General features: G+C 39.7%; 2 protein-coding genes across 5 annotated transcripts in view; one reads left to right on the top strand and one right to left on the bottom strand.

Moving 5' to 3' along the window:
• rpl10a (ribosomal protein L10a) overlaps positions 1 to 11,043 on the bottom strand; it is a 216,846-nt gene that overhangs the window by 104,116 nt on the left and 101,687 nt on the right. The gene's annotated exons all lie outside the window — the stretch shown is intronic.
• Positions 247 to 11,043, top strand: part of dip2ba (disco-interacting protein 2 homolog Ba) — a 43,054-nt gene continuing 32,257 nt past the window's right edge. For both annotated transcript variants that reach the window (XM_072450054.1, XM_072450053.1), the window contains exon 1: positions 247 to 520. In XM_072450054.1, the coding sequence (XP_072306155.1) occupies positions 436 to 520 (85 nt within the window). In that variant the 5' untranslated portion in view covers positions 247 to 435. The remainder of the gene's footprint in view (positions 521 to 11,043) is intronic.

Genomic DNA, 11,043 nt, shown 5'->3' with positions numbered 1-11,043 from the left:
GGACAAGTGGTCATAAGGATGGAAGAAAGTCTATAATAAGATCAAAGATAGATAGACTAATATACACATATTTTGAAATTGCAGTCACAAAGCTCTAAGAGTAGCTCCGTGAAGCGCGTGCACCTCATGGATCTATGACATTACGGGTGTAATTATGGGTGCACCGCCGCTAACTCGCCGACAGGAGGCGCTGCCGCATCTGAGCTGAACTCGAGGAGCCGTCGTTCGGGCCTGTCACGTGACCGCCGCCGTGGGGCCGTGGTGAGTTTCCCCATTATGGCGGAGGGACCAGCCGTGCGGACGGACTGTCTCTCCCACTCTGATGCCTGCTTCGCGTCCTGAGGGAGGGCGCCTCTATTTTTTATTTTCCCACATCCTCCACCGCGAGCGCAGCGTCTTCTGATCCGCTCGGGAGTCGCGTTCGGCGGCGCAGCCATGGCGGACCGCGGCGTGGATCTATCCGCCCTGCCAAAAGAGGTTAGGGACCAATTGGCGGAGTTGGACCTGGAGCTGTCTGAAGGTAAAGGAGGGGGATGCTAGGGCTTTCAATCCCAACTGTCCGCGCTCACTCCAAACCGACCCTTTTCCTCCATCTCACTCTTCTTTGTGCACGTTTTGAACCAGCACTTAGCTTATTCTGTGCTAAAGCAGGATGTGGTGTGGGCACAGGAGCTAGCAAAGCATGATCATGACATGCAGCATTGTACAGGCTTTGTTTTGCATCTACCTTGTGTCTTCTTGGCTTTGTTGCCTCTCGCACAGCTTTAACCACACGTTTCTTTGTCAGAGGTTCTGAATTGACGTGTCATTTCGTGTTCAGACCCGGGCTTTGTGCGGTGTAACAGAAGAAAAATGGCCAGAGTCAGGGTCTTGTGAAGAGTTTGACCCTTCCCCTGTCATCTTCAGCATGTTAGCCTCGTCTGGGGTGAATGTGGTGCTCTTGACCTCTGGTTAGACATGGCTCTTGACTTGTGCACCACTCCTTTTATATATATATATATATATATATATATATATATATATATATATATATATATATATTGGTTAATTGCTGTGTGAGTGACTCGGTGTGACTAATTGTGAGGCATAATGCTGGACACTCATCTGTTCTGCTGTTATACAAAGGTGGAGGCTGATATGAACTGCAGCTCTGCTAACATTAAGTTCACAGTTCCTCACTGATAAGGGAATGGTTGGTTACTGAGGTGTTCCCTGTGTAAGCCTGTTATTACTCTAATTATAGACACACTCTGCTGCTTGTATTAAGTCATTGCCAAATTCTCACAGTCTCTCTTCTTGGTGGTCAATGTCAATTTAGTATGTCAAGATGATTAGATCGATTGTGATTATTACGATCTTAATACACTCATAAGAACTAAACATATTTAAATTGTGATGCGTTTAGAAGCAAGTCTGGCTGTTTATGTTACACTTTACTTTATTATTCATTATTTGAGAAAGTTGGTCACAACCTTGAGGAATTGTAACATGTTCTACAACGGGAATGAAAGAAAATGAAAGATTTCCCTGTTGTTTGGTTTCTCACTTAAACTTGATATTGGGACATCCCTAATGTCAACATCTTTTTATGTGCGTGAGACCGAAAAAAGAGAAGCAGCAGCAGCAGCAGCAGCAGCATGATGTGTAATAACCACATTTCCAAAGAAGATGACTTGACATATGCAAAAACCGAAGCAATTTAAACTGTCTAAAGATGTTAAAGATGTTAAAGATGTTCACGTCACAGTTATTACATTGTCTGCTCAAGTAATGGCCTTTTAACGGTACAGCCACCCCTTAATAAACGCCATATCTCAGACTTTTAATACGGATCATTCATGTCCAGGGGTCTGCAATATTGACAAAACTAGTATCTCAGTCATATTATTTGATTAACCTGATAACCAATATTCAGATGATATTATTATGTCCATAATGTGTGCTGAAAGTGTCTGTGAATAACTTGGGTGAGGTTCAAGTATCACACATAAAGTGAATTGATCACATTATGTTTGGAAGATCACGCTGCAAGTTTCTGATCTTCTTCTTTGTAATCAGCTCTAGCTTATCTTTTTTTCTTATGATAGTTGGAGAAAGTAATCGATTTCATGACATTCAAAAGGACAATGGGATGTCGTTTGTAACTGTGATGTATCTGAAGTCTTATGATATTGTTTGCCGTGTGTGACTTTAGGGCTGAGCGATGCGGTGATAGAAACTGAGATCTGATCCTGAGACGATGTGCACTTTGCTGAAACCGTCATATCGTGACTCACTGCTTCTGTTTGTAGCATTGTGGAGTTTAACGGACCACTATGCTATAAACACGGCCCCGTTTCCCACCCACTCCTATTGGTCAGCCTCTGCAAGGCTCTGAGTGACAGGTGGATTTAACCAATCGCAGTGACGTGTGAACTCTGAAGCACCACGTGGCTCAAGTTTCCCCGTAAAGCCATTATAAAGATGGAAATGTACATGAACCGTGATAAAGCATTGTGGTCTGTTGCTGAGACAATTGTGATATTATTTTTGGGCTTTTTGACCTCTATTGACCTTTACACTTAATTGAATAGTCTAGAATAATACTTTCAGATCAAGTGAAGGTATGGAACGTTGTTTATCAGAGCAGCCAACATAAAGACATGTAGGGTAACATTTTAAGTCTTAATGCTTTGGAATATATGACAGTTATTTGGATATTTTAGAGGAAAATGAGCAGCTTTACAAAACCATTATCTTGCCTCAATATATCTGTAACATTGGCTATAATATATGTTTTGTGACATCATGCTCTGGGCTTTGAATAGAACTTCTACAACGTCTACAATTCATCTATGTAGGGTATTTTATTATATTATTCTTATTTCACCACGTCGCATCACCATTGGGAACAAATTCCTTTTTGATACAATCGTGTGCCTTGGTTCAGATTTGGTGCCATGCCTTTAACTAATGTGATGGATGTGTCTATTTGCTGTGTTCACAAATATAAATGATTCCCTGCAGCAGAGCCTGGTCCCGCCCTTAAGAGGGAGCAGCTGCCGGCCCGTCCTGTGTGACCACTCAGCGGCACGTCAGTGGCAGCTCAACGACACCTGGGCCACATTCCCCTCGCCGACAAGACAAATGCAAACCACTCTGAGCCGCGACCCCTCACCGCTGATAATCTGCTGCGTTTGTCATTCAGGAAATGACCGCCGTGATGCAGTGAAAAGGCTAATGGCCAATGTCTGTAGTGGGACGATGCCACTTTGAGTCCAGAAACCACAGCTTTCATACCAGAGTACTGCATTTCATTACTTGACTAAAAGTATAGATGGATCTGGTCAAATAAGTAAAAATAGTTCAGTCTAATTATTGTATAAAGGCGCCGCACAGTATGTGACCTTCTGATGGTGGAAAGTCACCTGCGTAATTCCATGGACACAGAAAATTAAAGCAATACTTTGGAACATTCTCCATGCAGATGGATACGTTGTATACCATACTTTGGAATATTGGAGCTAAATGCACAATGTCTATGGAAAACGTGTATAAAACATGCTTTTATTTTAGCTTGTTTTTTGGCTGAAAAGTGAATATACCAAATTATAATATTCACTCTAGAAATAAAAAAAAAACTTTTATGAGTAATTTTAAAGAAACTTTTAAATAGAAGATGCAAATTGCATTTTGTATTTATCCTGTTCAGTCCATCCACTAAGACTGAATGTCGAATGAAGAATGTTGTAAAAGATTAGAAAGACACAAGGGACATGTTTGGTTAGAATGGATTTGTACTATCTCCAAAACAAAAACACGAATACGCCAGCTTAAAGCTTGTTTGAAGAACTGCAGGTATTGCTAATGCCCCTAATAGACAAACTGTACAGGGGGAAACCTCCTCTGTCATGAATCTGTACATCTGCACTCATCAAGTCTCTGGAGTGAGATGCATGAGGCTTTAAATGGGACAAAAGAAATGGAAATCTGCACCAAAAAGTATTTTGAACCTTTTTATTGATTTATTTATTTTCTAAATGTAATGGAGTAGAAAGTATTATATTAAATCCTTGAAATGTAGTGGAATCAAAGTACCGGTACTCAAATATGACTCGAGCAAAGTACAGCTCCTCAGAATCCGCCTCTGCCCATGGACACGTGTGGGTTTTACTGTCGGAACACTCCTGTGATATGACTCTTGACTCCTTTTGCTTTTGCTCATTTTATCGCTCTATATTCTGTTTGGGCAGTTCATGCTGCTCGTTTATCCACTTTAGTTCCTCTTTCAGTGCAGTTTTACCTCAGGCGTGGAGTCCATAACTGGCCCCTCACAGCGAGTGGAGATGCTTGTTGTGGCGTTGCTCGGATCAGAACAGTGGCCTGCCAAATGGCCTCTTAAACACAGGCGAGTTGTGTGAGCCCCCGGTGACCATGGGGACACAATGAGGAGCTTTGAGCTGGTCCGGGCCGCTGCAGCCATTTAGGCCATTCATTTGAACCGGCGCTTTGTGTTTGCGCCTCTGAAGGAAGAGAGGGAGGGGCGGCGGTTTGACGGGTCCAACGCGAGGAAGGTGACGTCGTGCGGAGCGTACGGGGCGACTCTCAGCTGGGACGGGGGTGAAAGGTCATGTCCGTGGTGCAACTTTTAACGGGCCTTCAGTGTTGACGACCCCAAACTAAACGTGAACGATGATGGGACGGCTGTGACCAGGAGCTTGGATTTAAGTTACTGTTATACTGTCAGTTGTTGACAAAGGACACTCCATCATCTAATATAATTGCAGCATTTGCGATTTGAGAATTGCATCTTGATTCAATTGCAATATATTGTTCAGCCCTATTAAAAAGTTACTTATTTTGCATGTTCTTCCCCTAATGATGATGAGATGAGAGTGCCTTTATGTGGTTCTCTTATCTTTATAGTGGGGGAAATGCAAAACAATATCTCTTGTTAAATTGATTGATTATTATTTTTATTTTTTAAGGGGTGTGCAAAATTGACAAAAAAATGTATACCTCCATATTCTTTTGGAGCATCCCGAGAACAATATTCGATGTCAATCCAACCAAAATGTGTTAAAACGTGTCTCTAAACTCATGAGTTGAGGTTTAATCATCAGACAAATGTGTAATTTCAGTACAATTCATCACAAAATTGCAGAAATATCACCTCTTATTCCCTTATTTAAAAGTTTACGACTTATCTTTTTCCCCCGTTGTTTAATCAGCGCTCTTTGTTGCAATTTCTTGGCTAAACGAGATGCTCGATGCATATGTTCAATTTACATGTCTTCAAAACGACTAATCTAAATTTCCATATATTGCCCAGCTCTCCTTTAAACACCTCCTGCCATGAGATATTGCGCTGCCCTACATTTGACCTCTTCTCTGTTTGTTCATACTGGAGTAAAAACCCTCGGCAGCCCCCGTCCCTCAGGCTCTGCAGGCTCACGAGACCCAGCCTAACCAGGCGCGCGCTGCAAAAACATATTTCCTCTGTCCATGCATTATTAATGAATCGGATAAGGAGCTTTTTGTTTTTGGGTGGAGATTTGAAGATGATTTTTTTATACTTGGAGATGAATGACGACATTATAGCTGTGAAGTGATGACAAGTATGAAAAGTATGCTGTCAAACGTCCATGAAGTCATTGGCAATAATCAGTGTTTCTTGTTTTTTTTCTACGTCAGATGTTTTTGAGCGTCGTGTGGATTTTAATCGAGCTGCAACTAACAATTATTTTATAGCCATAGACTGTCATTCAGATACAAGAAGTGTACGCAGAACAAATTTGAGCTCGTCAGTAATTCATTTTCTGATTTGTCAAACCATTATCTCTGTTACTGGCAACTTCTAGGTTTAAAATATTTAGAAATAAAGTGAATTATTGATGAATATCAGGAATGCTTGATTCTTCTTTGACCTTTTGACTTAACAATGCCACTGCCTTTGTCATATCAAGTATTTTCATTTGTGCGTTAGATTCTGTGCAGTCCAGAAAATGATTACGATGATCAAAATACGACTAGTCACGATTATTCGATTCATTGTTGCAGCCGTAGAATTGAATGTACTTGTTGTAATCATCTGCAGACAAGCACTCACTCACTTGGACCTCAGGGAGAATAGTCTGACTAATGGGCATCCAATAAATAAATATAATGAAATACTCAGTTGGGAGGGACAAACTCTAAATGTGATCGGGTCTCTATAACGGAGAGATCCACTGTTATACTTCTTAAATCTTGAACCATATCTGTCAAAGCTTGGGTCCACAAACGAAGAAGAAGAAAAAAATAATCACTTTTGTTTGCTTGTGCTGACAAAGATGTTGAGCTTTGTGCCAGTTTTTGTTTCATGTGGACAGGCTCAATAATTCAAGAGATATGAACCATAAACCAAGTCAACAAATCTGCAGTCAGACAGTTAGTAAAGGATGGCTGATAAGTGTAAGTGATTACATTTAAGTTGTGACTTTGGGCTTTCTTAGACGGGACGGGACAGTGTGGAACGGGGATGAGAGGGGAAAGGACATGCAGCAAATTGTCACGAGCCCAAATCGAACCTGCGCTGCTGCTGCTGCGCTATCCACTCGATCACGGAGCGGCGCTCATTCATACTATTTATGGTAATCAGAGCATGGCCCTTTCAACAACCGGACCACTCGCACAAACATCCATGCCCTGTGAAGAATTAGTTTATTTGGAGCTTTCGTGCAATTGTTTGAGTCATCGTCCACACTGGGGTAAATTGAATAGAAGGAAAGAGGAATGCATTTTCCCCTTTTGCTCTTGGATTGTAAATCTAATTTGGTCTTGGACTGTAAATCTAAATTGGTCAAAGCCGCGTCCAATTCAATGACCACCACTACTAATGTTGAAATATTGATCTTCATCTTGCCCGACTCATTTGTTGTCACTGTATTGGTCATGCTTGGTGCACACGTTGACACTACTATGAATTGTATTGAGAGAAAAAAAACATTTAAATAAAAAAAAAAGAACATTTGAATCAAGATCGCCAATGATCACATCGGGTCTTTTTAATTGTGACTTCCGTAGTCAATCCAGTGTGAGTAAATGCGTGTGGTTTGGATCAGAGTTCAGAGTTTGGGGGAACATGTTCATGAAAATAATATTGGAAGTCATTTTTATTTGTTTTTGATCTTTTCTTTTACTTTATTGTGGTTTGGTCAAAAACAAAACAAAAGATGCTCAACATTCAAGCACAAAACTAAATTCGAGATATATTAATGTTTTTTGACCAGGTGTAGGCAGAAGCCAAGGCTTATTGTGCCTACCCTTCTCTCAAACGCTCAACATTGGTGGACATTTTATAGTTCACAAGCAACAGTTCATCAACAAAAACAACACTACATAATACTGGACAGTCTGCTCACAAGTATCCTCCACAAGCATTCAAGGTATTATAACAAAGCTGCATTTTCATTCTGCTAAATATTTTTCTATGATTGTTTCCTTAAAGATCCTTTTAAACAGAAATAAAGAAATGGCATTTTTTAATTCATCGCAACAATTGTTCCATAATTTAACTCCTTTACTTGACAAACAATGTTCCCTCAGCGTTGTTCTCACATAAGGTCTGTCAAATATACACGTTCCCCTTAAATTATATTTACTTTCCCTCTGGGTAAACTTTATCCTCAATGATGTAGGGACTTGATTACATTTAACTAAATACATAAATTTAGCAGTATACAGGTCTACCAAATCATAAAATGTTAAAAGTTTAGATTGAATGAACAAAGGGTGACTCGGCGAGTTATAAGATGCATGATTGATCAGTCTAATGGCCTTTTTTTGTAGAATGAAAATTGGTTTGCTTCTAGTTTTGTATGTGTTTCCCCAGATCTCAATACCATATGTTAAATATGGAGTAATGAGAGAACAGTAAAGTAAATATAAGGCATTTTTGTTCAAAATATACTGCAATTTGTATAAAATTGCAATAGTTTTTGACACTTTTTTTCAGTACATTTTGTATATGTGTTTTCCATGAAATTTTGCAATCTATGATCACTCCAAGAAACTTAATATAATTGACTCTTTCAATTTCATAACTATTTATTTTGATATCATTATCTACATGTTTGTTACTGAATACCTTATGAATATCTTGATTTTCTTTACATATTTGTTATGTTATTTTCAGATTATTCAACCCTGAGCTAACCAGAGTAAAAAAAACATGAAAAGGTTGCAAATGATCCAAACCTGGGCCTTGTTGGACGGAGTAGCGGATTTGAAAATGTGAATTGTCAAATATCAATAAAGCATCATTGTATTGGGCTGTTGGTGTTTTCAGTAGGTCATCTCCAGAGCCAAAGCCCGAGGCCGAAGCAGATGGTTGGACAGTTTTGGCAAAGGTCTCCCGAGTTTGTGCGCCGCCGGGACATGTTTCAGTGCAAATGTGTCTGTGAGTGATGCTGTCCTTCCTCCAGGCCTGTAGGGGGCTGCAACATTTACATGTCTTCTATAAATACAGGACACCCTCTGCTTCAATTGTTACTATTCACTTCTCTTCAATTCCTCATCTGTAAATGCCTCTGAGGTGAGGGGTTGGTGGTTTCCAATTGTCTTTTTCTTTTCCATAATTGTGATTGATTAGACTTAAACAAACGTTGTGGATCAACAAGGGAAATGACTTACAATTAATTACAATATAAAATAGTTCTTAACAAATGGCATGTGGATGGAAAATAAAAGGGCTAACGTACCGTGATTGGCAAAAAGGATAAGGCTGGTGTGAGTGCTTATTCGTCCCTAATAGAAGAAAAGTCAACCTTTTTAAAACTTGTTCTGCTACAAAAAGGATAAGGTTAAGGGCTCAAGGAGGCTAGTGAACAAAACTGAGACGTACCTGATGTGTGGGAGTAACAAAATTGCTTCCTTTATACTTCAGATCAGTGAAGCCAAACGGGCACTTCCAAATAATCTTCAGTCTAGATACAACAGATATTTGACTCTCGAAAAGGAAACCATACATGCAGAGCCGTCTTTTTGTCTGTCCATTTCTAAGGTGACTTATGAAACAAACAGGCAGTGGGTCATGGACCTGCTTTACTTCTGCTGTAGTTTTGTTGAGAGTTGTTTTACCTGTCGATAAGTTTGCTTGATGAAGTTTGAGACCGGCTGATTTTTTTTTTTTTTATAGAAGTCACTGTTCAAATACAGGCTCAGATTTATGGATGGCATCAGTGATATCAGTAATGTTTTATTGTATAAGATGTCTTGATATATTGAGATGTATCTATTTCAAATGGAAATTAATGAGTGATTTGATTTCAGAATGTATTTGGGCCTTAAATCTGCTGCCATGGACACAATAAATGGATGACACAAACTACACCTACGATCAAGGACTGGACCGACATTATAATGGACATACAGAAATATGAAAAATCCCATTTGGACCAATGTAACTGACCTTGGACTAGGGGGGGACCTCTATTGAGTTTAATGTGGGGTGATTTAGTTTCTGTAAATGTTCCGTGTGTCTATTGCTCTCTGTTTTGTGTTTTATATGAAAAAAAAAAAAAGAAATGGTTGAGTGATGAAGCAAGTTTATTTATCATAAAAAGTAGAAAAAATTATATCCTATTATGGAAAATACAGTTAATTATGGTTTTACAGAAGGAAAAGGTTTTAATTTGTTAACTTAAACTACAACTTTATTTTGTAGCCCTGCCAACATTTCAAAATAGTGGTATAGCTATTGTCTGTTCCTATCACGATTTGACACTCGCCACACGTTTGACTATAAAAGGATTTGATTAAATGACCAGACTTGACTTTATCCATCTCTTTTTAAACCCTCAGTGACTTTGGCGACATTCTCCTCTTCACTTGTTTAGCTCCAAGTTTTGTTTAGCTAAAAGCGCTCGCTGTAAACACACGTCTGCGTCCTGTACAAATGAACACAGCGTGTTTACGGGCTGCTGAAAAGGCTGCCGCTGTGACTCAGTGGTTTTTAGGTGTGTCTTCTTCATCTCCAGGGCACATCCAAGCACCACCGAAGTGAGAAAACCAGTTTTAGTCAGAGCTGTTTACTGCTTTGGAGAGCGCGAAACAAACGGTGACTCACCACCGAGTTAAGAATGAACGGAGCCACCGACACGGATGATGGACTCATTCATCATTTGGTTTGGTTGCCCCATAAACTTATGAATAAAGCCTTCACCCATGTAGCTCCAGGTCTGACTGCTCTGACACATTTGAACCTGTTGATCCCAAGACGTGCCTAAAGCGAGACATAGTTTCAGTCGCTGGTTGAGTTTTTATCAACGTTGGGCTGATATTGGAAAGTATTGAAATTTCCAACAATATATCGAATAATGTGTTTATGCCTTAATGTATTTGTCAAAATCTGTCTGAAATTAAAACTTAACAGTGACAAAAAACAGAACAAAATCAAGGCGAATTTAGACTGAATAACTGTTGAACTGTACATTTCTGTCAGATGGAGGACCATGGCAACATTGCAATATATTTACTTTTTTGTGGTATTGATTGTTGCACATGCAAATGCTGCGATATGGATACTTTTGCAATACATTGTGCAGCCCTTATTCATTGTGTTTGAGGAAGGACTGTGCAATTAATAAAAAGTTCGATCGACCATCAATCATTTCTAATTATCAGCAAGGTCTTTTTAATGACGAGTTCCACAGCCAACTTGCAGTAAATGCATGTGGATTGGAGAAGAGTTCAAACTTTTGGGGAATAAATATTGATAATTTCTTAATGAGACAAGATAAATGAAAATGAAAACTGTGATTGATCAATATGAGGAAATATCATCTGGCCAATAAAAACTGCTATTGAGTTTCCAAACGCTGAGATGAGTCGTGATGAGTTCACTCCTGGACACTTTTTAAAAATGCCACAGCTCGGTTTATGGTTGGCACTGGACCTTGGGGCAGATGAGGACTCGAGGTCGATTTTGGGGTGTCTTTTCTTTGTGAATTGTCTTCTGACGTTGTCTCCAAGAGCCCGTGCAGGAGTATGTGGCGACAGTTGCTTTGATACTTGATGCACATT

This window comes from Eucyclogobius newberryi, unplaced genomic scaffold (assembly GCF_026437365.1).
Source record: "Eucyclogobius newberryi isolate DKJ021-1_F unplaced genomic scaffold, fEucNew1.0.hap1 SCAF_17, whole genome shotgun sequence".
NCBI lineage: Eukaryota > Metazoa > Chordata > Actinopteri > Gobiiformes > Gobiidae > Eucyclogobius > Eucyclogobius newberryi.
The sequence above is the reverse complement of the archived record's forward strand: the minus strand, read 5'-3'. Positions and strand labels throughout refer to the sequence as shown.